At 42.9% G+C, this 27,964-nt stretch overlaps 2 protein-coding genes and 1 long non-coding RNA gene across 4 annotated transcripts; 1 reads left to right on the top strand and 2 right to left on the bottom strand.

Moving 5' to 3' along the window:
• Positions 1-849: 849 nt before the first annotated feature.
• Positions 850-4,620, bottom strand: c4h7orf25 (chromosome 4 C7orf25 homolog). 2 transcript variants are annotated; one of them, XM_055634636.1, is made up of 2 exons: positions 4,546-4,620; positions 850-2,717 (listed from the first exon to the last, which is right to left on the bottom strand). In XM_055634636.1, the coding sequence occupies exon 2, from the start codon at positions 2,708-2,710 to the stop codon at positions 1,454-1,456; it is 1,257 nt and encodes a 418-aa protein (XP_055490611.1). In that variant the 5' UTR covers positions 2,711-2,717; positions 4,546-4,620; the 3' UTR covers positions 850-1,453. The 2 variants fall into 2 exon arrangements, with proteins under 2 accessions (XP_055490611.1, XP_055490612.1); XM_055634637.1 differs by lacking the exon at positions 4,546-4,620 and adding an exon at positions 4,466-4,485.
• Positions 4,621-13,139: 8,519 nt separating this feature from the next.
• LOC129696585 (coiled-coil domain-containing protein 127-like) lies at positions 13,140-22,615 on the bottom strand. The gene is given in 4 exon segments (XM_055634634.1): positions 13,140-16,792; positions 16,794-16,810; positions 18,253-18,397; positions 22,580-22,615. Coding segments are annotated over 3 exon segments (810 nt in total). The 5' UTR covers positions 18,377-18,397; positions 22,580-22,615; the 3' UTR covers positions 13,140-16,123.
• Positions 22,616-22,695: 80 nt separating this feature from the next.
• Positions 22,696-25,907, top strand: LOC129696586 (uncharacterized). Its single transcript, XR_008723368.1, has 2 exons — positions 22,696-22,968; positions 24,249-25,907. It is a non-coding gene; the product is annotated as an uncharacterized LOC129696586 (long non-coding RNA).
• Positions 25,908-27,964: the final 2,057 nt, after the last annotated feature.

Below are 27,964 nucleotides of genomic sequence, written 5' to 3'. Positions count from 1 at the left end.
TGCTTCGGTTCGTCTTTTAGATTACAGAAAGAAGGAAAAGAATTGTTGTTCACTTACTGATGCACACTTATTCTTAGCAGATGGAATACACACCAACATAAACCAATCTCTCTCAGAAGTGACCACGCTCAATTTTAAGAAACTAACCCACATGTTGCATGTTAGCAGATTCGAAATCCCGGTCAATCAAAACCACGCACTGTTCAACGCCTCCTCAAATTCAGTAAATGCTGGCTTCCAATCATATGGCCATTTGTTTTCATCTGAACTTTAGAAGCTGCTAAGTCATTCAAAACATTTTCAAATTGGATGTGGAGAGGATGTTTCCATTAATGGGAGAGTCTAGACCTCTGTCAGAGCCTCAGAATTAAAGGACGTTCTTTTAGGAAGGAGATGAGGAGAAATGTCTTTAGTCAGAGGGTGGTGAATCTGTGGAGGCCAAGTCAGTGGATATTTTTAGGGTAGAGATAGATATATTATTGATTAGTATGGGTGTCAGAGGCTATGGGGAGAAGGCAGGAGAATTGGGTTAGGGGGGAGAGATAGATCAGCCATGATTGAATGGTGGAGTAGACTTGATGGGCTGAATGGCCTAATTCTATTCCTTATGACCTCAATCATCACCAAAGTCTCATTTGAGTCAGCTCACTGTACATTTTCAAGATGCCTTGTGTGTAGTTATTTGCTTGTTCTCCCCCCCATAGACATATGTGTTGGCCTCAGCAACATAGTACATGTCCCTGGCACTCAAGAAGATTGTTTGATGTATAGCCATATTAATTTGTCCAATACATTTAGTGCATAGATACCTACTTGAAAAGTCAAAAACTTCCAAAATGATCTGCTGCCACCAGTCCAAATGTGCATTTATTAGTTGGTATTTGGTTTGCATTTTAAAAATCTGTTTTAACAGTAGGTTGGACAACATAATTGTCAATGTCTAATGGCCCTGTCCCACTGTACGAGTTCATTCAAGAGCTCCCCCGAGTTTAAACAAAAATCAAACTGGTGGTAAGCACGGAGAATAAATGTAGCGGGTACATCGGAGCTCGGGGACGTCTCTTAGCGGCTCGTAACGCTAACGGCAGGTACTAAGGAAGACTCGCTAATGGCAGGTAAGCTCGGGAAGACTCGTGAAGATTTTTCAACATGTTGAAAAATGTCCACGAGAGCCCCGAGTACTGATGAGTGGCCATTACCGTAAATCTCCGAGTTCGAATCGGGAGAACTCGGGAGAACTCTGAATGAACTCATACCGTGGGACAGGGCTTTAACTGCCCACATCTTCTACAGCCCTCAGGGCTTGGCATCAATGAAAAGAAAGACTGGGATGAGATATGCAAGAGGCAACTGGCTTTGCATCAATGTTCACCATGAAAAATGACGCCACAATCTTTAAGACTTGACAATGTAAATATTTGACCAGAAGAGTTTGCTTTATATTACTACGCCATCATCCAAGATTCTCATGAACAGTACATAAAGTACTTGCTGTCGATTCCTTGCTCTCTGTTAAGGCTCTAGGCTGGTGAATAAATACACTGAATTTCACGCCCTGATTGTCTGCTGCTCGAACAAACCCGCTGTTTGCCGTCATTGTGATTGCCTTTAAAGCATCTCCAGTTCCAAAAATTGTAATCGAGCGACTGTTGATTTTTGCACTGACGTTCAATTTGGAGGCCCGATCAGAAGGGCGATCCGGGACAACTATGATTCGCTGCAGTAGTTTCTGTGCCCGAGCCTTTTCTCCGGGGCCACCTAACGTTTCCAAAATTGCGTGAAAATCTTTCACCGCCGACTCGCAGGCAAATAGTTCTTTGTCCTTCATAAAGGCTTGCAATTTGGGCAGGACGCTCTCCGCCCTTTCCTGAGAAGCTTGTTCAGTCAACACTTTCTCCTTAAAGATGAAGTAACAGCCTCCGTGACTTACTGCTGAAACAAAGGTAATCAGGGTGGTTATATCTAAATTTACACGATTGCACAAATCCACTTTAACTTCGGTGGGAAAGGCAACACTGGCAACGATTGTAGACCGGTCTACTTTGGTCACTTGCAAAGGCTCCTCCAGATCTTCTGACGAATCACTTGAGTTATCATCCTCCTCCATGAAATCAATCATTGAATTCACTGCAACTATATCTCCTCGTACAGACAGCCCCATTTCATTCAGTCTCTCTGCCATGGGGCTAGAAATGCCATTATAAAATGCAAACACAACATGTGGATTACTATACTGCACCAGCTGCTGCTTGCTGGCTTCCAAATAATCCTCTGCTTGTTCGACAATACTTTTGTCACCGTACTGGCCCCTCCCCACCCAAATACTATGCAATGCCTCAGCTTTCCGGCCGATAGCCTTGACCCAGGTAAGTCCGCCATTTGCGACGACATCCACAACCAGGGACTGCTTTTCGCCAGAAGGCTCCTGATAGTTAAATACGTGCAAAAGGCTGACCACATCCTCCAGGCTTTCGGCTGATTCAATGACTGCCTTGAGATGGGTGAGGTTTGTGCTCTGTAGGTGTGATTCCTTCACCGAAACTTTACCCATTTCCACTTTGCGCAAGAACTTTAGCTCAGCCTTCAGCTTGCCGCAGAGCTTGGGCCCTCCTTGCACCCCACCAGCACGGGAATGGGATAATGCCTCTGCCCTTTCCAGCAGTTCCCGAGCTTCCACGATCCTCTCCGATAGAATCTTCTGCAGGGACATGGCATCACTAAAAAAAAAAAATCATTTTGGTTGAGTATTGTTACTGGAGGATACGGGAGGAAGACATTAATTTTATTAAGATGGGCAACAGATAGAAACACAATAATAAACGTGAATTAAGGACTGAAGAAGGGTCACTCATCCAGAGATGCTGCCTGTCCTGCTGAGTTGCTGAGTTACTCCAGCATTTTGTGTCTGTCTTCGGTGCAAACCAGCATCTACAGTTCCTTCCTACACATGAATTAAGGACCCTGCACATTAAGTTCCTGGCGGATTGATAGTCAATGCTGTTATTCAAGTGATTCAATTGAAAGGTCCCAGTATTATTCCAAATATTAGGCAGACACTTCAGTGCAATGGTGAAGGAGTGCTCCACAAAAAATTAAAAACAAAGATTGCAAAAGATCACATATCACAATTTTAAAACAAGGGTGCGGCCACAGGTCTTGGTCAACATTGTTGCTCTACAAATGAAATTCCATCAGTATGATGATATAATCTCCAAAGTTCTTAATTTACTTTAAAGTCATTTGTTACATCCTGTGGTCATCGATGGCACCGTGTAGCAGATGCCATGTGAAGACATAGGAACTGCAGATGCTGGAATCTTGAGTGAAACACAGTGTTGGAGTAACTCAGCAGGGTGGGCAGCATCTGTGGAGGGAATGGTTGAAGAGCAGTGGGAATCAGTTCAGTTTTGTTTATTGTCACATTTGCTGAGGTACAATGAAAAGCTTTTGTTGTGTGCTATCCAGTCAGCGGAAAGACAATATATGATTACATTGAGCCATTTACAGTGCAGTGTACTTATGATGTATTGCAATACATTTAAAGTACAGTTCAAGGGGATAACATTTAATGCATGGTAAAGCCAGTAAAGTACTGCTGTACATCTGCCAGACCAAGCGCAGGCTCGGCGATCGTTTCGCTGAACACCTCCGCTCAGTCCACCTTAACTTACCTGATCTCCCGGTTGCTCAGCACCTCAACTCCCCCTCCCATTCCCACACTGACCTTTCTGTCATGGGCCGAGTGAGGCCCAGCACAAAGTGGTGGAACAGCACCTCATATTTCACTTGGGTAGCTTGCACCCGAGTGGTATTAACATTGAATTCTCCAACTTCAAGTAACCCTTACTTTTCCCTCTCTTTCCATCCCATCCCCGTTCTCCCACCAGTCTTACTGTCTTCAACTACATTCTATCTCTGTCTCGCCCACTCCCGACGTCTGAAGAAGGGTCTTGACCCGAAACGTCACCCATTCCTTCTCTCCAGAGACGCTGCCCAAAGATATTAGAGAAGCTCCTCTAGTATCTTTGATGCTGTCTGTCCCGCTGAGTTACTCTAGCATTTTGTGTCTAAAGTCTGATCAAGGATAGTCGAAGGGTCACCAAAGAGAGTCACAGAGGAGAAGGACATTCCCTCTACAGCAGATGCCAGGTGCAAATGTTTCCACAAACTTTCTGTGGTTCTGTAAACACCTTTACCTCATTGGAGATAGACACAGAAAGCTGGAGTAACTGAGCGTGACAGGCAGCATCTCTGGAAAGAAGGAATTGGTGATGTTTCGGGTCCAGACCCTTCTTCAGACCTCATTGGATTTCACTGCAACTTCATACACATATGTTAAAATCAGATAGAAAGATATCATCACTCGTTCGCCACCTCCATCAGCGCTGTCAATGCTCCTCAAGATAAATGTCCTTATCCCTGAAGGCTCAGCCCCACCCCCACACCCTCCTTGGGCCACACACACCCTCGTCGCTGCTGCGAGCAGCCAGGCCCCAGTCACCATCGTCGCTCTCTCTCTCTCTCTCTCCCCTGTCCCCCCATTACCCGGTGGTCCCGCGGCCTGCGATTCCCTCCCGCCCGGCGCGGCCTTGCTGCCGGAAGCAGGTCAGTCCGTACCTCATCACGTCCCGTCCGGTTCGCAAGCGGCCGCCATGTTGGTGAGGTCGGCGAGTGACAGTTGGTGAAGGGGCGGCCGCCATGTTGGTGAGGGCGGCGAGTGACTGTTGGTGAGGGGGCGACCGCCATGTTGGTGAGGGGGAGGCCGCCATGTTGGTGAGGGGGCGGCGAGTGACTGTTGGTGAGGGGGCGACCGCCATGTTGGTGAGGGAGAGGCCGCCATGTTGGTGAGGGCTGACTGTTGGCCTTTGGAGTGGAGGAGGAGACGGTGTGAAATAGGGTTGAGAGGAATGAGGGGAGGAAGAGGAGTGAGGGGAGGGGAATGGAGTGGGGGCTGGAGAGCAGATGGAGGGTGTGAGGGCTGGAGGAGGGGAGGAGAGGATGGTGTGAAATGGCGGTGGGAGGGAGAGGAGGGGAATGAGATAGAGGGGCGGGAGAAACAGATTTGAATGAAGAAGGGTCGAAAGGCATTGGAGAAAGGGGCACATAGTGCTTCCCACTAGTGGGAGAGTTGCGGAGGGAACAGTCTCTGTGGAAAGGGGTGGGGATGGGAAGATATGGCGTGTGGTGGGATCCCGTTGTAGGCTGTGGGCCGAGGAGCTTTATTCCAGTGTTTCGTGACCCAAGTCACCAAACTACATGAAATTTTTACATACTGTGTAAAAAAAATATATAAATCACCCCTGAAACTCGTCATGAACAAGACTTGCACATTTTTATTAAATTAGAGAAAGAACTGAAAAATGTCAGGTAATTTTTAGTCCAATCAAAGCACGTTTAACATTGAGTTACACAAAAAATGCTGGAGAAACTCAGCGGGTGCAGCAGCATCTATAGAGCGAAGGAAATAGGCGAAGTTTCGGGCCGAAACCCTTCTTCAGACTGATGGGGGGTGGGGGGGAGAAGGAAGGAAAAAGGGAGGAGGAGGAGCCCGAGGGCGGGGGGATGGGAGGAGACAGCTCGAGGGTTAAGGAAGGGGAGGAGACAGCAAAGGCTAGCAAAATGGGAGAATTCAACGTTCATGCCACCCGGACGCAAGCAATCCAGGCGGAATATGAGGTGCTGTTCCTCCAATTTCCGGTGTTGCTCACTCTGGCAATGGAGGAGACCCAGGACAGAGAGATCGGATTGGGAATGGGAGGGGGAGTTGAAGTGCTGAGCCACCGGGAGTTCAGGTAGGTTATTGCGGACTGAGCGGAGGTGTTCGGAGAAACGATCGCCCAACCTCCGCTTAGTCTCCCCGATGTAAATCAGCTGACATCTAGAGCAGCGGATGCAGTAGATGAGGTTGGAGGAGATACAGGTGAACCTTTGTCGCACTTGGAACGACTGCTTGGCTCCTTGAATGGAGTCGAGGGGGGGAGGTGAAGGGACAGGTGTTGCATTTCTTGCGGTTGCAACAGGGTTTCGGCCCGAAATGTCGCCTATTTCCTTTGCTCCATAGATGCTGCTGCACCCGCTGAGTTTCTCCAGCATTTTTGTGTACCTTCGATCTTCCAGCATCTGCAGTTCCTTCTTGAACACTTTAACATTGAGTTGTCTGCCAGTTGGCCAATCACGCGCTTTGCTTCAGGCTAGCACACAAAATGGCTGAGGGTGCCTCTACAGATGCCTGTTTTACTGGCGATTCCGATGAAGGTTCTTTGTTGTTCTGTGGAATACATGTCGTGGAAACTTGCAGCAGGGTAATTGAATTTAGTGTGAAAAGCATGAAAAAGGCTGAAGAATGTGCTGCTAAGTGGATAGAAGTGGAAGAAAGCCTTGAAAGCAAAGTCGCTGCTGAAGTGCTGTAACACAAAGAAGACAGCCCGGAATCAACTCTAACTGAAAGGTAAGATCTAAAGTCTGAATTTATGAAAATCTATCTGTATGGACTTTAATTAATTTAATTGCACCCTTTTATAATGTGAATAAATTCATTCATTCATTCACTCACTCACTCACTCATTCATTCATGAAGTTGAGGGCCTAAACTATGTGTGTCCATAACACAGTCAATTAAACATTTTCACTAATGTCAGCGTGTTGTAGTCTAATAAGTTTTTAACATCTAATCTCGGAGCTGCCTGCAATAACTTACCGGGAAAAAGTGCTCCGACCGCGGGGCCTAGGTACTTAATATAGTGAAGCCGCGCTCTCAATTAAGAAGCGACCGATTCGCGAACGCGAACGGATCATCTCCGCGGGCGGGGGGGAGGCTGTACATAGTGTCATCTGTAGCGGCCGTTTCCAGGCCCCGACCACGGGAGAAAAACGGAGGGATATTGATCGCACTTTATATGCTTCCATTGCAGTGAGAAATGGTCAGAAATGGTTGATGTTTCTGTAGAAATGAATTGGTGTATGTGAACTCGTTTTTCTATGGTAGTAACATATTGTTATTCTCATTAACATTAAGAAGAGGTTTAAATTTTATGAATTGAAGTCCATGCAGACTTAATGAATATGAGGTTTTTTTTCTGTAGCCTCTACTTAAACTTGAAATAACTTATCAATTGTAGTAAATTACAGTGTAAGTCTCATTGACATTAAATAGAGGTTGGCACTTTATGAATGGAAGTCCATGCAGACCTAGGTACTATGAGATGTTTCTTTCTCTAGCTATTCTGCACCCTCTGCTCCTGCACTTGAACTTGAAGTCTTATCTATGGCAGTAAATTACAGTGTAAGTCTCATTGACATTAAGAAGAGATTGACATTTTATGAATTGAAGTCCATGCAGACCTAAGTAATATGAGATTTTTTTTTCTGCAGCTTCTGCCCCTCCACTCTTCAGAGCCTGTCCACACAAAAGTGTTTTGTGTGGACATGCACTGTGCTTTAATGAACACTAATTTGATAATTTGCAGACTTGCCATCCCATCTACCTGGACATGCATACATGTTTAATTTCCTCATTGATATGTCGATATTGTCTTACATAATATAAAACATGAAAAGATGTAAAATACACCCTGACACATATTATCTTCTATTATTAGGAGGCAGCAGTGTATCCCGGGTTATCATGCAGAGTGCTATCGTCACTTCTGCAACATAACAACAATAAATCGAGCGATAGCAAAGTCTAGAAGGAAGAAAGGTAATGATAGGACTCAAACAACAAATCTTTTTACTTATGGTCATATGATGTTACTTTGAAAAATGAAAAGATATATTTGAGGATGTTGATTTATTTTACTTTTCATTCCTTTTCTGTTTTCTTTTTCCTCTTTCAATTGAGTTCAAGATGCTGAAAAGCCTGAAGCAGATGAATCACCTCAAGAGGCAGTTCCTGATGGTGAAGCAGATGAGCTGGCCCCAAAGAGACTGCCTTGATCCATGACAAGTCATAGTCAACAAACAGCAACTGTCGAGCACACTGACCGCAGGCATGTCCTACCAGCGCAAATTAATGCAATGTGAAACAAAACAAGGTGGCCATTTAATGACTGTTGCAACCATGAAGAAATGAACCATGAAGGCATTGCTGTTAGACATAAGAGACAGAGACCTTGTAGCTCTTGAAGAGAGATACCATAAATCATGCTACCAGAGATACACCAGAGTTGTCATTGATTTTGCACAAGAATGTAAACAAGATAATCAGCAGCAGGTGTATGAGAAGTCCTGCTCTAGTTTCTGCAAGAGAGTCATCGAGCAGAGAATCAGATGTAATGTAAACAAAATAAATTGTGGAAAAAAATGATATATAACTTTTATTTTAATGTGGATCGTTTCACTGTTTATTTGGTCAAATTATTTAAACAATGAGTGAATTACTTATGATAATGATGTGCCGGTGAATGACTGCGACAATCCACCCACCGATCCACACATACATACATACGCACATCCACACACACACATCCATCCATACGCACACTTCCATGCATGCAAACACACATACATGCACACATAAATCCGCACACACACATCCACTCACACGCAGACATACATGCACACAGTTAAGATGTGCAGGAGTGGGCGCCGTCTGTGTATGGCAGCCTGCCCGCAGTCCGTCTCTTCACCTTTTTTTAATTTTAAGTCCAGTTAAAAAATGTTAGTTGGAGGTCTTTTATGTGGTGGGTGGGGGTGGGGAAGGGGAAACTTTATTTCTTAGTCCCCTACCTGGTCGGAGAGGCAGCATCCCTCCAAGCTGCTTCTTCGCCCCATCCTCGCAGCCTACCACCGACCGGGACTACAGCTTCGGCGGCGGTGGCGCAGCGCTGGCATTCCAACATGGAGTGGGCGATGCCTTACTGGGTCGCTGTGCGGTAAGCTCCAGAGCGCTGTGGCCGACACCCAACATCGCAGAACTGTGGCTGCGGGTGTCCGGCCGCGGGCGGAGCCGGATTTGGAGCGCGCAGAGTCCATTTTCTTTATTTTTTTAACCTTTTTCTATGGTTTGTATGGAAACTTATTATCTATTTTATGTAAAGCACTTTGGTGTCAATGCGAGTTGACTTAAAACGTGCTATATAAATAAAACTTACTTACATACATCCATCCACACGTACATACACACTTACATCCACAGATACACGTTTGAAAGGCATACACAGACACACAAACTAGAGATTAAAAATGCAACATTTTTAGGGTTCTTTTAGGTCAAATGTAATAGCCCTCATTTGCAAAGGCACCATCTGGGGTGGGGTCTATAACATAAATATAAGCTCATTGTAGCTTAAAATGAATCTTCATCGAGTAAACATCAGAACATTCGATTCTTGGCCAGGATGTGACATTTACATCAGAAATAAGACAGGTCTCTTACAGGTCTGGCTGCCCCAGTCCCACTATGGCCGTTACCCCCACTGGCAGTCAGCGGGGTTCAGTAAATGGGGAAACCTAGAGGGTCTGTCCTGACCCTTTATTTAGGCAGGTTCATGAGCCCTTAAAACCTGGGACATCTGCTGCAGTCTCATTTAATTTCCTATTAAAGCGACTGGAACATGTCTGCCTGGCACTGCCCCGGTCCCACTATGGCCGTCACCCCCACTCTGCACACTGGCAGTCAATGGGGTTCAGTAAAGGGAGGAACCCACAAGAACTGCCCTAACCCATTAATTAGGCTGGTTCAGGAGCAGGACCTCTGCGACAGTATCATTAAAAAAAACACACCCACAATTATATTCATCATATTATTTTTATATAATATAATGATACTTAATTATATATGATAACATTCATATTAACAGGTTATATATATATATATTGGTATAATAATATATAGTTTAAATGGACTGCAACACGGAAATAGGCTGCCCATGGTGTAATACGGGCATTGGCCACTAGATGGCGCGTTCCCGATCTCATTTTCTAATGAGTTTAATTAATTGATGTGCAACTTTTGGCAATGACGAGTTATGATTTCCTTCTCAATTATATTTCATCTAAATCTGGAAAATTTCATGTAGTTTGGTGACTTGGGTCACGAAAACCAATTTCTAGACACATTTTTGATGCTCGGCCCACAGCCTATTGTTTGTGGTGTGAATATTTTTCTGGCTCAAGAATTAGCTGGGGCCACATAATAAAAACAATAATATCAAAAGGTTTAGAACAGCTATGGAAAAAGATGTAGCCTATTCAAGGCAAGAATAATACATTGAACAATTTCAATTGAATTGATCTAGATATATAAGGCTCAGGTAAAGTAAAGTCAAAATTGTAAATAAACAAAGCAAACGTTTAAACTGGAGATGGTTTAGTTAAAGTCCAGGTACATTCTCATGAGAGTAAAACATAGGAAAAATAAAGCAAGAATCCCTAAACAACTAAAACAATAGATAGTAGAGCAGAAAATGCTGTTTAATACTGATAAGTGTGAGGTGCTACACCTTGGCAGGACAAATCAAAATAGGACGTACATGGTAAATGGTAGGGAATTGAAGAATGCAGTTGAACAGAGGGATCTGGGAATAACCGTGCATAGTTCCTTGAAGGTGGAATCTCATATGGATAGGAAAGCTTTTGGTATGCTTGCCTTTATAAATCAGAGCATTGAGTATAGAAGCTGGGATGTAATGTTAAAATTGTACAAGGCATTGGTGAGACCAAATCTGGAGTATGGAGTACAATTTTGGTCGCCCAATTATAGGAAGGATGTCAACAAAATAGAGAGTACAGAGGAGATTTACTAGAATGTTGCCTGGGTTTCAACAACTAAGTTACAGAGAAAGGTTGAATAAGTTAGATCTTTATTCTCTGGATCGTAGAAGGTTAAGGGGGGACTTGATAGAGGTCTTTAAAATGATGAGAGGGATAGACAGAGTTGATGTGGACAAGCTTTTCCCTTTGAGGGAAGATTCAAACAAGAGGACATGACTTCAGAATTAAGGAACAGAAGTTTAGGGGTAACATGAGGGGGAACTTCTTTACTCAGAGAGTGGTAGCGGTGTGGAATGAGCTTCCAGTGGAAGTGGTGGAAGCAGGTTCGTAGGTATCATTTAAAAATAAATGAATGGAGGGAGAATGGAGGGTTATGGTATGAGTGCAGGCAGGTGGGACTAAGGGAAAATAATTGTTCGGCACGGACTTGTAGGGCCGAGATGGCCTGTTTCCGTGCTGTAATTGTTATATGGTTATATGGTTAAATGCCAAGTTGAAAACACAAATGACAACCAGATTGATTACAAAAAGTTAAAGGTACAAATAAAAATAGAAACAAGATGCAATGATGGAGCATGATAAAAGCCTGGCCGTAGAAATCTAAAAGTAGTTCAAGGGCAAATTAACAAGAACAGGATTTTCAGAGGAGTGAGGGGATAGCATAGTGGCAGTAGAGTTGCTGGCCCACAGCTTCAGAGACCTGGGTTCAATCTTGAACACGATGCTGTTAGTGCAAAGTTTGTACTTTCACTCTGTGACCACATGGGGTTTCTCCATGTGATCCACTTTCCTCCCACATTCCAAAGACATACAGGTGTGTAGGTAAATTGGCTTCTGTACAATCTTTGCACATCCCCAATCCTTACCCCTCATCTATTTAATTTCATGTCTCATGTGTTTTTATGACTGTTGGCAAACCAATTTCCCTCCTGGGATAAAGTTCTATCATATCGTAAATTGTCCCCAGTTTGCAGGATAGTGCTAGTGTATGGGGTGATCACTGGTCGGCACGAACTCGATGGGCGGAAGGGCCATTATCATGCTGTATCTCTAAAGTCTAAAGATGTCCAGTGAGAATCAAAAAATGAAATTAATTGTGGAAGCAAAGCTAAGATTCTAATAATACTTGTACAAGTCTTCACCAAGGAATAATATGCAGTATCGGGAACAAAGTAATTGAGATTTGGGGTAAAGGGGATAGCAGAATGGCTGGCAACACTTAAAAGTTAGTCAATCCCAGATGGGATATAGCCCAGGTTCCTGAAGGAACTAAAGGAGGAAGTTTCAGAGGTTTGGTCCATAATTGTGAACACATTGATAGTTGTCTGATGACTGAAAAATTGCAAACGGTGCTCTCTGTGCAAAAATGAAAAACAAAGAAGATGGGTAAATTCCGCAGTGGTTTAACGTTTGACAAAGCTTGAGGAATGATAAAGAGTTAGCAGCCACTTGTTGAAGTGTAGATTGGTAGTCTTTTTTTTAATTTTATGAAGTGAAAAGAGGGAAGTACAATGATATGGTATATGTGGTTTTCCAAAAGGCATTTCATAATTGTCATGACGTTGAAAGAGCAATGAGCAAATGGGTTTAGCGGCATGGGTAGAAAGTGGGCTCAGCAACTGTAGTACTGATGTATATCGTTTCTTGGATTGTATGTGTACAGTCGTGTTCCCCGGTTGTTGGTAGAGTCCATCACTATATATCTCACCCATCTGGCTTCATTTATCCATCAGCCCCTTCTTACCTGGATCCATCACAAATAAACAAAGGCTGCTTGGTGGATTGGAAGGGTTGGCGGAATAAAGAAATAATGACATGAAATTATTGAGATGACAAATTATTGAGATTGTCCTCATCTCCAAATGATCACAGCAGTCAAATCTCGATTAATTATTAATCAATAGAATACCCAAGGCATGGAAATCTAATGTGAATAGTCTTAGGAACCAGTGTTCAAGAAGGAACTGCAGATGCTGGAAGATCGAAGGTACACAAAAATGCTGGAGAAACTCAGCGGGTGCAGCAGCATCTATGGAGCGAAGGAAATAGGTGACATTTCTGGCCGAAAACCTTCTTCTTCAGATGGGGGGGGGGGGGGGGGGGGGGGGGGGGGGGGGGGGAAGGAAGGAAAAAGGGAGTAGGAAGAGCCCCGAGGGCAGGGGGGATGGGAGGAGACAGCTCGAGGGTTAAGGAAGGGGAGGAGACATCAAGGGCTCCAAACACTCATTCATGATTTGACACGATTTTGCAGAAAATAAAATCGAGATTCATTTGGGATTTGTGCGTTTGGATTTGTGTGTGTTCATATTTATTTCCCTGCTCAAGGTGATGTAATGTTTAACAATAAATGATCCTCCAAAACTCTAAAAGCTAATATCAAAACATTTTCCCCCATGAATAGGAAATTAATAGAAAATAGAAACCAGAAGAGTAATACAACTTTAATTGATTTCTTATTGAACACATGTAGACAAGAAAGCACAGGGATGATTCATTTCACAGAATGGTTTTCATCAGTTACAAACATCCTGGGTAATAAGTAAATCAGTGCTCCCTAGCCCCCAAATTTTCACGTGGAAAAAATATAATTCCTGGAAAAATATGAATCAAATAAAGGAATACACACCTGAAATCTCCCCCAAACCTGATGGTGCAGCAAAATATAATTGCAAGCAAGTTAAGGATAGGCAATAATCAGATCCCTCCACACATTACATTTCATATTAAAAACCTCAAATTCTTACAAATCAGGTCTGAGCAACCAGTTCTAAACACCATTTATTTAGTCTGAAATCTGAAGAAGGGTTTCGGCCTGAAACGTCGCCTATTTCCTTCGCTCCATAGATGCTGCTGCACCCGCTGAGTTTCTCCAGCATTTTTGTGTACCTACCATTTATTTAAAAGCTTATACATGAACCAAAATCCCTTAACCACGATTTTCCATTTCCTTATATAGGCCAGTCTTAAACACAGCATAATTACTTTTTACAAAATAATCAAATATTCCAAATTTTGAACCGAACAGTGACTTTTGGTTATCGGGTCAAATTTATTTTTCATGACCATCTTATACTTCTGTTTTTAATGTGAAACACTGAGCAATTGGCAGGAATTCAAACAACAAATTGACCAAGGTGGGTTGAAATATATTGGCACTAATCACACTTATTGGTTGCATTTTGATCTGTTTACCCATATTGATGAAATTGTGAATATTTATTTTTCTACCAGACAACTCTCCTGCTTTGCTGGGGAAAATATGTTATAAAGAATTTCATATAAAGTGAACATTAACGATCACTACAATGAATACAATCTCTCAACCTGCAAGGTGCAATCTTTCCACTATGATTGCCATTCCTGTTAAGCTCAATTATTCATCCAACGTTTCAAGGAATTGTGACGTGCGGACATACTCAAAAGCCTTTGCATTTAAAAATGAAATAGCAAGTTAATTTGATTTAAATGTTTTAAAAGGTGTCATTTATGGATGATATATGCAATTCCCATTGTCCTTGGTGATTCCTTCATGGGTGTGGAGGATTCCAGATGGTTTAATTGTGTATACATCTGCCATGCTAGTGAATAGGACAATAGATGTGCAGCAAGGCGTATTCATCCAAGGCGTATTTTTGGAAGGAAGCATTTCAAGAAGTACATTACAAATTGCTCTCTTTCTCCACAACTTTTAAAATCACAGGAATATTTGCACCATAAATTGCTGAAAATGTTCACGGATATCAACACAGAAATGTCACTGGTGTCTTTGCAGATTTTTCCAGAGTGGGAGGGCTGACAAAAGGTGCTGGAATGGGCCAGCACCGCCATTCAATGTGATCATGGCTGATCATTCCCAATCAGTATCCCGTTCCTGCCTTCTCCTCATATCCCCTGACTCCGCTATCTTTAAGAGCCCTATCTAGCTCTCTTGAAATTATCCAGAGAACCGGCCTCCACTGCCCTCTGAGGCAGAGGATTCCACAGACTCACAACTCTCTGTGAATAAGTGTTTCCTCATCTCCGTTCTAAATGGCTTACCCCTTATTCCAGTGGCCCCTGGTTCAGAGCTCCCCCAACATCGGGAACATGCCTCTAGCATGTCCAAACCCTTAATAATCATATGTTTCAAAGGTCCAAAGGTTCAACTCCTTAACCATTGGAAGGAAAGGACAAAGTCGCGGCAAATAATAAAGGTGGTGGATTTAGTTGCTTTAAGTATTCATTAAGGAAACAAAAAGAGAAAATTGCTTGAAATGAAGAGAGTTAAACAGCACATGGTAATCCAGTTATTGTTGGGAATTGTCACACCAATCATTCGGACATTAACAGTGAATCAATGACAATGTGAAAACTACAGAGTACCTCCAGATGTCTAATTCATCACGATCAATAATAATGAAGCTACTTTCAAAAATACGACAAGAACAGCAGATGATAAAAGGGCAAGTTAAAATTCTAAAACTTTAAATGTTGCATGATATATAATTCGCCGTCAGAATAATCAGCCCCTGTATGTTAGTCTGTTGGTATAAATTTACACAAAGGCACATCCCGTGTGTGGAAAAACAACATTTCATTTCCATGAATGTGAAACTTATCATATCATCTTGCAAATTACTCAATCATTGTAACCCAGATATCTTTCAGCTGTTTGTAGGCTTCCAATGTTCAAATGAATTTTGCAATGGTCAGAAATGTGTTAGGGAGACCATTTGGTATTAATGTGCATACTGTGGGCTCTAAGCAAATACACATTTTCCCCATGAAAGTCCCACAACTTTTAATAACGGCAATGTATCCAATCATGGTTAATGATGGGTTTTTGATTAAATAACTTGGTTTATCTTTTTGAATCAGTTTGTTAATGAGACTCATTACTCAACTATGAGTCAAACAAAAAATGTTAAATGATTGAACTTGATACTAGATTTAAGTCTGAAGTTAAAAATAAGATTCAAAGCCTAAATAAGCAAGCTTAACGCAGAGGAAATTGACCATAAGAAACTGGTGAAACCACAAATCTATTTGTTTTCACTCAGGGCATCTAATATTCAGTTTCAGATCTGGATCAGAAGTCACATTCTTAATCATTGTCCTTCAAATGGGAGTTATCAGCTCCAAATTGCAGTGGTGGGGTTACGTTATGAATTTAGTGCAAATTCAGCAATTCCATGGCTTGTAATTCAGTCTATTGAACATTTTTACGGGGTAAGATTGCAATTGTTTTATGTGGCCAATGGTGAACTTTTCGCAGTTTACAATGAACTAGTACTCACAGCACATCGCTTCGACATGGCTTGCTGCATTGTTTTGTGGATCAACAATAACAAGAGATATTAATTTGTCTTCATACTCGAGTGATTTCTCAGAAAATGTCTACCTCTTATTGTTTTAATAAATGACCCGCGTTCTAATTAACTGGCTTTACTAATAAGGTTTTGCCTACTTTTTTGAATTTTTGCAGCTCAGCTCGAAGTTCCCATAATGAAATATATATCCATAATAACCTACCATTTTTTCTAGGGTCATTATTTTGTATGTTTGCACAATGCGTTTCATGGTCAAAGATATCTCTCAAACCTCTTTCAATGCCCAATTCTTTAGCAATTGGATTTGCAGCAGCTTGGCTACGCATTGCCCTCTCCAAATCAAATCTTTCTTGCCTTGGAATAAAGTAACTGCAGAAAAGATTTTGCCTCTTGACTAAGGAGTTTTCATATGTTTTTATGAGTGCTCTGGCTTGAGTTTCCCACAGTCCTTCCTTCTTCATCAGATCCTGATACAAAGCCCCTGCTGCTCCTAAATTTTGCACGCTATGTTTTTTCTCCTCTAGTACTTTACGTTCTTGTTCCAGTTGCTGGCGTTCTTCAACTAGCTGACGGCTTCGTGCTGAAAGCGCTTCATGATAACTTTGGACTTTGCTTTTGAGCTTCTCCTGCTCCAGCTCACAACGTGCGAGCGATTTCCGATTCTGAATAATCACATCTTGGTATTTCAGTTTCAGCTCTTTCTCTGTGGCTTCTATCGTATTCTTACATGCAGATCGTTCCTGTTCAATTTCTTTTTGTGAATAATCACATCTTGGACCAGATCCATCCTTGTAAACAAGATGAAATCAGCTTTTATTCCAGGTTTATTAAAAAATATTTAAAAGAAAATCTGTTCAATTAAAATATATTAATTTCATTCAAGAGGTTAAATATAACTTTTAAAGTTGTTACTTAACAACTACAATTAAATTAGTGGGGTTTAGGAATTGAAGGAAGTTGAAATTTTGTTTTAAAAAAGACCACTGGCCCATGAGTCTAAAAGTTAAATCCTACATAGTAACGTTTTTTTTAAAACGGCATAAAAACACACCTATATGGTTTCACAACATGAAAGAAATGGTACACCCAGAAATGAGCAACGAGCCGGGAGACCTGGGTTTTATCCTGACTACGGGTGCTGTCTGTATAGAGTTTGTACATTCCCCCCGTGACCTGCACGGGTTTTTTCTCAGAATTTCAGCTTCCAAAGGTTTGTAGGTTAACAACACACCATCTTCTGAAATAGTCGCCACCTCCAACGGAATCCCACCACTAGTCACATCTTCCCATCTCCACCCCTTTCCGCCTTCCACAGAGACCGTTTCCTCCACAACTTCCTGGTTAACTCATCCCATCCCAGCTAAACCACCTCTGCCCCAGGTACCTTTCCCTGCAGCTGCAGGAGATGCAACACCTGTCCCTATAACTCCTCCCTCGACACAGTTCAGGGACCCCAACAGTCCTTTCAGGTTAGGAAGAGGTTCACTTGCACCCCTCCAACCCCATCTACTGTATCCGTTGTTTAAGATGTGGACTGTTATACATCGGCGAGAGCAAATGTTGAGTGGGCGATCGATCGCGGAACACCTTTGCTCAGCTTGAACCTACCTGATCTCCCGGTTGCTAAACACTTTAATTCTCCTTCCAATTCTCACACAGCCCTTTCGGTCCTAGGTCTCGTCCATTGTCAGAGTGAGGCTATACGCAAATTGGAGGAACAGCATCTTATATTTTGCTTGGGCAGCTAATAGCCCAGTGGTATGAATATCGATTTCTCTCACTTCAGGTAGCCCCAGCATTCCCTCTCACTCTATCCCTCACCCACACTAGCTACTCGTTTTCACTCGTTTCAACAGCTGACAATGGCCCGTTTCCTTTATCATCATTAATTTTTTGCATCTTTCATTGTTCTTTATCTCTCTACATCATCATCTATATCTCCTGTTTCCCTTATCCCTAACCAGTCTGAAGAAGGGTCTCGACCAAAAATGTCATCCATTCCTTCTCTCCAGAGATGCTGCTTGTCCCGCGGTGTTACTCCAGCTACTCCGTCTATCTTAGGTTTGTAGGTTAATTGGCTTGGTACAAATGTAAAGATTGTCCTAGTGTGTGTAGGATAGTGTTACTGCGTGGGGATCGCTGGTTGGCGTGGACTCGGCGGGCCGAACGGCCTGTTTCTGCACTGTATCCCTAAACTAAACCAACATGAATGCAAATTCCCAACACTTACGGAATGCAGCAAGTCCCAACAAAGGAACCAGTAGAGCATAATTCCATTTGCTTCCATCACCTTCGCCATCCCTGTGATTGGGCAAGATATTCCAATTCTCCCTTGGTTCATTTAGATTATTCATGGAGTTGCAGGCTGCGGGTATCTGAATTCCAGAGCAGGAAACAAAATCGTAAATGTTTCTCTGGAAATGATGAACATATAGAAATGCAGTGGCTTATATTAAACTATCTTCACAGTGTTGTAAAAGGATATTTAAAATAAAACTGAGCATTCCATGTGACTCCCTAGTCAATGACATGCTTCACGTTTTGGCTTAAGACTTTACAGATACAACATGGAAACCAACCAGAGATCACCCCGTACACTAGCACTATTCTACACACTAGGGACAATTTATGGAAGCCAATTAACCTACAAAACTGTACATCTTTGGAGTGTGGGAGGAAACCAGAGCAAACAATGAACATTTTCACAAGTTTCATTTTGAAGAAGCCAACGGACTAATTGCTTTTAATATTGCCTGCCTAGGTCAAAATAAACAGCATATTGTCAACAATAACATGCAATCTAGAGGGCTCCTTGTTTATGGCAATATATTGAAATGAATTGAATAAATTTTATTAGCGAAATATGTATACGTACAAGGAATTTGCCTTGGCGCTTTGCTCGCAAGTAACAACACGATATACAGTAGACAATTAAAAATAAAACTTTATGTTAAACATGTAAAGAATGAAATAAAATACCAGAGGAAAAGGAGGCTACAGACTTTCGGCTGTTGAGTAGATACTGCTCGTGGAAAAAAAGCTGTTTTTATGTCTGGCTGTGGCAGCTTTGACAGTCCGAAGTCGCCTTCCAGAGGGAAGTGCGTCAAAGAGTTTGTGGCCAGGGTGAGAGGGGTCAGAGATGATCTTGCCAGCTCGCTTCCTGCCCCTCGCAGTGTACAGTTCGTCAATGGGGGGGAAGGTTGCAGCCAATAACCTTCTCGGCTGACTGAATGATGCGCTGCAGCCTCCAGGTGTCGTACTTGGTGGCAGAGCCAAACCAGACCATGATGGAGAAGGTGAGGACAGACTCTATGATGGCAGTATAAAACTGGACCATCATTGCCAGTGACAGATTGTGCTCCCTCAGCTGCCACAGGAAGTAAAACCTCTGTTGGGGCTTTTTGACTGTGGAGTCGATGTTGGCCCCCCATTTAAGGTTCCCTGGAGATGATGGTTCCAAGGAACTAAAATAACTCCATAGATATAACTGTGGTGTTGTTGATGGTAAGTGGGGGGAGGCAAGGGGAGCTCTCCTAAAGTCTACAATCAATTCCACTGCCTTAAGAGCACTTATCTCCAGATTGTTGCGATGGCACCAGGACGCCAGCTGTGTCACTTCCTGTCTGTAGGCAGATTCCTCCCCATCTTGGATCAGTCCAATCAGGGTTGTGTCGTCCGCAAACTTGAGAAACTTGAATCAGGCTGTGGGTGTGAAGTGGTGATTGGGGAGGATTCAGGCTGTGGGTGTGAAATGGTGATTGGGGAGGAGTCGTGGGCAAGGGTCCAGTCTTTGCAGTCTGGAGTCAGGCTGTAAAGGCAGCTGTAGAGAGCGCTGAAAAGACAGCATCCCTAGTGTCTCTAGCGCAGTAAGACAGCAACTCTACTGCTGCGCCACATTTTAAAGTTGTGCTGTTATATCTTTCAGTTATGGATTCCAGCATTTTCCATACTATTGAAATAATAAAAAACAGGCCTTTATCTGTGCTATTCAACTATAATTATCTCAGTTCCTCATTCTCACTTGATCCTTGAAAGCAGGGAGGGGGAAGGGGGCATAAAAGGAAAATGGGTGATTTGAGGACGGGAGAATATTTATCGAGGAGAGGAAAGGAGCAGAGTGACTTTGGGCGTGGGAGATTGTGGGGGTGGGGGGGGGGTGTGTGCACACTGCTGGGGGTTGGAGGGAAGAGGTATGGGAGGTATTACTTGAAATTGGACCATTGAATGTTCATACAATGGGGTTGACAGCTGCTCAAGCAGAATACGAGGTGTGGTTCAGTTTGCGTGTGGCCTCACCCTGGTAGTGGAGTAGCCCCAGGACTGAAAGCTCGGTGGAATGGCTAGCAACCGGGAAACTCAGTAGTTCTTGCCAATAAAGTGCAAATGTTCGGCAAAAAATCGCCCAGTCCACACTTGTCCTCACCAATGCAAACTAAATGGGAATGCGAAGGAAGGAACTACCGATTTTGGTAGACACAACATGCTGGAGTAATTAATGGGACAGGCAGCTTCTCCGGAGAGAAAGTGGAAAAATGTATGTAACTATTTCCTTGTTATTCTATCTGTGTCTGCACAAGATTGTTTACCGAAACTGCCTAGGGCACAAGTAATTGTTTACCGAAACTGCCTAGTGCACAAGTAATTGTTTACCGAAACTGCCTAGTGCACAAGTAATTGTTTACCGAAACTGCCGAGGGCACAAGTAATTGACAGGTCTCGGAGATTAAGAGTCTATCACAGAACTTGCAGAACGGCTAATCTTGCTCTGGTGTAACTTTCCACAGCTAAATGTTATTTCCTTTGAATTCTGAGTGTCCTTGTTCATTACCATTTGTCTGGATGCTTTTTGTCTAAATCAATGTATAAAAGAGATGGTTTTCAGCATTAGCTTAGAGAGGACTCCCACAGACACTTGGGCTCTGTGCGACTCTTTCTCTCACAATAAAGTTTGTTCAGTTTCTACCTCTGTTTTTGTAATAGTCTTTGTTGGAAATTTTCTAACAGAAAGAATGGGTGACGTTTCGGGTCGAGACCCTTCTTCACACAGGAGTCAGGAGAGATGGAGACAGAGGTATGGAAGGGTACAGTGTGAAAACGACAGATCAAAATGGCTGTTGTTCAAGGACAATGTAGAATAAATCATTGTTAGCTGGGGAAGGTGACAACGAGGCATACAATCAGTAAAATTTATGGTATTCAGTAAAATGAGTGGTCAACGTGCCCTCATTCAACATCTTAAAACCTCTTTGAGGGTAGTTATTAAATTGCAATAGTTGTTGAGTAGGATGGAACTGCAGATACTGAGTCTGAAGAAGTCTCGACCCGAAACGTCACCCATTCCTTGTCTCCAGAGATGCTGCCTGTCCCGCTGAGTTACTCCAGCATTTTGTGTCTATCTTTGGATTAAACCAGCATCTGCAGTTCCTTCCTGTACATTGACAGTGAACATTGTTTGAACTAATGCTCTTTTTGATATATATGATATTAATCTCGCTGCAAAGAATTAGTAGCTGGAATTGTTAAAAATGTGTCTCCAAATTGTGACACCTGTGCAGTTGCATTATTGTTTCTGTAAATTATTGCAGAAATAATTAATACCGAATATCTGATGTTAACGAGTACCTCTCTCATGAAAGCGATCTTTGTGAGATTTTCCTAGACGGCATAAACGAACAAACACAGACAAAACAGCAAGGAGCAGTACACCGTGGCAACCATCATTGGCGCCACAGAAGCTACATATGAAGAGTTTACTTGTCATTTCACATATACTTTCTGTATGCTCTGCCCTTTTCATAAAACGTTAAAAACATTAAACGCTAAATCCATCTCAGCACGTTTTTTAACTTTTCACTTGTTTGCATACTACACTGCCTGCTTGACCACAGTTTTAGCTTCTCCATAAACCTAGTTATTCTGACTCCCATCCATCCTGCTTCATGACAAGTGCTTGAGGACTCCCAGTTTCAATCCTTCAAATATCTAAAATGATTCAAAACTTTGCAGACCATATCTTAACTTGTATTATGCTATTCAAACAGCAGTTTGGATTTACGTAAAGTATTTAACACAGTAAGATGCCCTAAAGTGACATATCACACACAAAAAAACGATGCTAATCATGAACAAAGAGGAATTAAGAGAGATAATTAAAAGCTTGATTTTAATTTAAAAGAGAGAATAAGCCAAAGAAAGTGGTTCAGGTAAGACTCAAGTTACTGAAGATATATTGGAAACATTTGGAAAGGTGCAAGAAAACTCGAATTAGAACTGCACAGATGTTAGAGATTTAGAAGGTCGTTACAGATTATAGTGTCTGAAAGAGGCCAGGAAATTGAATAATTTGAAAATTAGAGTGAATATTGAAACAATGAAAATATTTAGTTTAGGTAGACACACTGGGGACAACAAACCTACAAATTAACCTACCATATAAATGACTGGCTGCAAAGAATTAGTAGCTGGTAGTGGTAAAATGTATCTGCAAATTGTGATACCTGTGCCGATGCATTATTGTTTCTGTATATGATATCTTTTTTTGTTACAGTGACACTCACCTCGTCTCCTGGAGCAGCAGCAGACAGCAGCAGCGACCTTCCGACCTTCCTCACGTTCCACCACCCGGTCCATCCGCTGACGTAGCGGAGCGTTCCACCACCCGGTCCATCGCGAAGAGTTGGTCGTGGCGCCGTCACCCGCGTGGTGACGTCATCGCGCGAAGAGTTGGTCGCGGCGCCGTCACCCGCGTGGTGACGTCATCGCGCGAAGATCTTTGGTCGGAACGGCGCCGTCACCCGCGTGGTGACGTCATCGCGCGAAGAGTTGGTCGCGGCGCCGTCACCCGCGTGGTGACGTCATCGCGCGAAGAGTTGGTCGCGGCGCCGTCGCGCGACATCGCGCAGTTTTCAAGATGGCGGCTCGTTGCTTGGCGGCGGCGCGGGACATGGTGAGTCCACTCGCCTCTCGCCGGTTGTAAGGTCACAGGTGATGGGAGCAGAATGAGGCCGTTCAGCCCAAGTCTACCCCGCCTACCCCGCCTACCCCGCCGCTGTGGCAGTTGTATTACTGCAAGCGCTTACTGTCTCCAAGGTCGTTATAGTTTGGTAAATTGATGGCAGGAGTTACGTAACTATGCCGCTGTGAAATTAGTTATTGAGTTGCAATAGTTGCATGAACAATGACATTTGGTGGAATTCAATCATGGCTGATCTATCTCTCCCTCCTAACCCCATTCTTCTGCCTTCTCCCCATAACCCGTACTAATCAGGAATCTATCTATCTGTGCCTTAAAAATACCCATTGACTTGGTTTCCACATCCTTCAGTGGCGAAGAATTCCACAGATTCACCACCCTCTGATTAAATAAATTCCTCCTCATCTCCTTCCTAAAGAAGGAACGTCCTTTAAATCTGAGACTATGACCTTCAGTTCTAGAGGTCCCAGTTTGCTGGTCAGACTGGTGAAGGTGTCCCAGTGATGCAGGCAACGGGTGCTTGCCACATATCGGCCGCTGTGGCAGTTATATTATTGCAAGCGCTTACTGCCTCCAAGGTCGTTATAGTTTGGTAAATTGATGTCAGGAGTTACATAAACTATGCCACTGAAATTAGTTATTGAGTTGCAATAGTTGCATGAATAGAAACATAGAAATTAGGTGCAGGAGTAGGCCATTCGGCCCTTCGAGCCTGCACCGCCATTCAATATGATCATGGCTGATCAATGAATAATGCCACTTGGTGGAAATCAGGCTAAAGAGCTTTGTGCAACAATGGCGTCTACTTGTAATGACGGTGGTAGGTGTAGGTATACATGGTTACAACTGAGATCGTGGGTAATAGGCAATAAATATAACAGCGGGAATAAAAATAACTGCAGATATTATAAATCTAAAGTGAAATTAAAAGTTAAATTGTTAACAACAGCAAGTCTGGCAACATGTGTATGAATATGTAATAATGTGTGTACAGTGCCCTCCATAATGTTTATGACAAAGATCCATCATTTATTTATTTGCCTCTGTACTCCACAATTTGAGATTTGTAATAGAAAAAAAAAATCACATGTGGTTAAAGTGCACATTGTCAGATTTTAACACATTTGGTTTCACCATGTAGAAATTATCCATAGTCCCCCCCCCCCCATTTCAGGGCACCATAATGTTTGGGACACATGGCTTCACAGGTGTTTGTAATTGCTCAGGTGTGTTTAATTGCCTTCTTAATGCAGGTATAAGTGAGCTCTCAGCATCCAATCTTCCCATCAGTGGCAGCAATGCAACATTGTGGATGCCAGCTGCCGTAAAACTCCAAAGAAGAAGAAGAAGAAGAATCTTTCCATCACCTTTGGAAGCTAAAGAAGCCATTATGAGACTGAGAAACAAGAATAAAACTGTTAGAGACATCAGCTAAACCTTAGGCTTACCAAAATCAACTGTTGGAACATCATTAAGAAGAAAGAGAGCACCGGTGAGCTTACTAATTGCAATGAAACTGGCAGGCCAAGGAAGACCTTCACAGCTGAGGACAGAAGAATTATCTCAATAATAAAGAAAAATCCCCAAACATCTGTCCAACAGATCAGAAACATTCTTTAGGGGGTCAGGTGTGAATTGGTCAATGACCACTGTCTGCAGAAGACTTCATGAACAGAAATACAGAGGCTACACTGCAAGACCACTGGTTAGCCGCAAAAATAGGATGGCCAGGTTACAGTTTGCCAGGAAGTACCTAAAAGAGCAACCACAGTTCTTGAAAAAGATTTTGTGGACAGATGAGACGAAGATCAACTTGTATCAGAATGATGGATAGAGCAAAGTATGGAGGAGAGAAAGAACTGCCCAAGATCCAAAGCATACCACCTCATCTGTGAAACATGGTGGTGGGGATGTTATGGCCTAGGCATGTATGGCTGCTGAAGGTACTGGCTCATTTATCTTCATTGATGATAGAACTGCTTATGGTAGTAGCATAATTAATTCTGAAGTGTATAGACACATCCTATCTGCTCAAGTTCAAACAAATGCCTAAAAACAAAACAAGTTCAAACAAATGCGGTTCATTCTACAGCAAGACCGTGATCCCAAAAATACTGCTAAAGCAACAAAGCCAAGTCAATCACCCGATCTGAACCCAATTGAGCATGCCTTTTATATGCTGAAGAGAAAATTGAAGGGGACTAGCCCCCAAAACAAGCATAAGCTAAAGATGGCTGCAATACAGGCCTGGCAGAGCATCACCAGAGAAGTTGAGTTACTTGAAGTTAGAGAAATCAAAATTAATTCCACTGTGTTGTAAGCTGCTCAAGTAAGATATGAGATCTTATTGAAATGTTGATCTTATTGAGGTGTATAATCATGAGAGGAATAGATTGGGTAGATGCACAGAGTAGATGAATCAAGGACCTGAGGTCACAGATTTAAGGTGAAGGGGAAAAGATTTACTACAACAGGCAGTACTGACAAATGGCTCAGATACAGGGGTCATGGATTTAAAATAGTATTTTAAAGCATAGTGAGGAAGCGAGCAAAAGGCTATTCATGCACACGATTGTTGAGCACTGCGCCAAATTATTTTCATTTCCAGTGGAAGCTGATGTCATAGAAGCTTGCAAAAAGAGATAACGTAGAAGACAAGCTGAAAGGTTATAGGGACAAAGCTGATCCTGGTACTGCCAGCTGCATTTGTAGGAAGCCATACAGCCTTCCTACAGTGTAAAAGTCAATGGTCCTACTCTCAATAAAACTACAGTGACCTCCATAATGTTTGGGACAAAGATCTATCATTTTTTTAATTGCCTCTGTACTCCACAATTGGAGATTTGTAATAGAAAAAAATCACATGTGGTTAAAATGCACATTGTCAGATTTGATAAAGGCTGTTTTTACACATTTTGGTTTCACCATGTAGAAATTACAGCAGTGTTTATACATAGTCCCCAGATTATCGAGGAGAGGAAAGGAGCAGAGTGACTTTGGGCGTGGGAGATTGTGGGGGGGGGGGGGGGGGGGGGGGGGGGGGTTGTGTGCACACTGCTGGGGGTTGGAGGGAAGAGGTATGGGAGGTATTACTTGAAATTGGACCATTGAATGTTCATACAATGGGTTGACAGCTGCTCAAGCAGAATACGAGGTGTGGTTCAGTTTGCGTGTGGCCTCACCCTGGTAGTGGAGTAGCCCCAGGACTGAAAGCTCGGTGGAATGTCTAGCAACCGGGAAACTGCAAATGTTCAGCAAAAAATCGCCCAGTCCACACTTGTCCTCACCAATGCAAATCTGTGTCTGCACAAGATTGTTTACCGAAACTGCCTAGGGCACAAGTAATTGTTTACCGAAACTGCCTAGGGCACAAGTAATTGGCAGGTCTCGGAGATTAGGAGTCTATCACAGAACTTGCAGAACGGCTAATCTTGCAAAGAATTCCACAGATTCACCACCCTCTAACTAAAGAAATTCCTCCTCCATCCTAAAGGAACGTCCTTTAAATCTGAGACTATGACCTCCAGTTCCAGAGGTCCCAGTTTGCTGGTCAGACTGGTGAAGGTGTCCCAGTGATGCTGGCAACGGGTGCTTGCCACATATCGGCCGCTGTGGCAGTTGTATTATTGCAAGCGCTTACTGCCTCCAAGGTCGTTATAGTTTGGTAAATTGGTGTCAGGAGTTACATAAACGATGCCACTGAAATTAGTTATTGAGTTGCAATAGTTGCATGAATAATGCCACTTGGTGGAAATCAGGCTAAAGAGCTTTGTGCAACAATGGCGTCTACTTGTAATGACGGTGGTAGGTGTAGGTATACATGGTTACAACTGAAATTGTGGGTAATAGGCAATAAATATAACGGCAGGAATAAAAATAACTGCAGATATTATAAATCTAAAGTGAAATTAAAAGTTAAATTGTTAACAACAGCAAGTCTGGCAACATGTGTATGAGTATGTAATAATGTGTGTACAGTGCCCTACATAATGTTTGTGACAAAGATCCATCATTTATTTATTTGCCTCTGTACTCCACAATTTGAGATTTGTAATAGAAAAAAAAATCACATGTGGTTAAAGTGCACATTGTCAGATTTTAACACATTTGGTTTCACCATGTAGAAATCCATAGTCCCCCCCCCCATTTCAGGCCACCATAATGTTTGGGACACATGGCTTCACAGGTGTTTGTAATTGCTCAGGTGTGTTTAATTGCCTTCTTAATGCAGGTATAAGTGAGCTCTCAGCATCCAATCTTTCATCACCTTTGGAAGCTAATAGGCCTTTTTCACGGGGCGACTTGACGCAAGATGTAGCCAGAGTGAAGTTGTAGTGGTATAGCACGATATAACGGGGGGGGGGTAGACAAAGAGTTCCCACGGTACTCGGCATTTCTGTTAATTGTGCGAGTGACTTGTCCGTCTCCCGAGCTTTCCCGTTAAATCTTGAATGACATTGTATACTGTCAAGTGTAATTAAATCATCACGTGGCACAAATGATGTCACTTTTTTTTTTCACACACTATAAATATCCTCCCTTGGTTGAATTGGTATGTACACACACAAAGCAGAGTTTTACTGTGTATGTGGGAGACACAGATGGAGTGAGCACAGTTACTCGGTCTTTACTGTGTGTGGGAGAGGGGGAGAAATAGACGTACACTCACAGAGGCAGAGTCTCTCAGCCTGTGTGAGAGGGAGGGAGGGAGAGAGAGAGAGGCATTGACCACCGGGCTGGTTGTCGGGGCTGGCGTGTTGCTTTTCACAGACCGAACTTGGGATGGGACTGGAGTTGGGAGGGAAAGGTGGGGGAGTCGAGGGAGAGGAGGGGGAGACAGATGGGGGTGTCTTCATTTAGTGGCGGTGGGTGTCTGTCACTGAAACAGGCAGGTGAGATTTCACATCCACCTTGTGTGTGCCTCTCTCTCTCTCTCTCTCTCTCTCCCTCCCTCTCACACAGGCATGAA

Source organism: Leucoraja erinacea, chromosome 4 (genome assembly GCF_028641065.1).
Source record: "Leucoraja erinacea ecotype New England chromosome 4, Leri_hhj_1, whole genome shotgun sequence".
In the NCBI taxonomy this organism is placed as follows: domain Eukaryota; kingdom Metazoa; phylum Chordata; class Chondrichthyes; order Rajiformes; family Rajidae; genus Leucoraja; species Leucoraja erinaceus.
The sequence above is the reverse complement of the archived record's forward strand: the minus strand, read 5'-3'. Positions and strand labels throughout refer to the sequence as shown.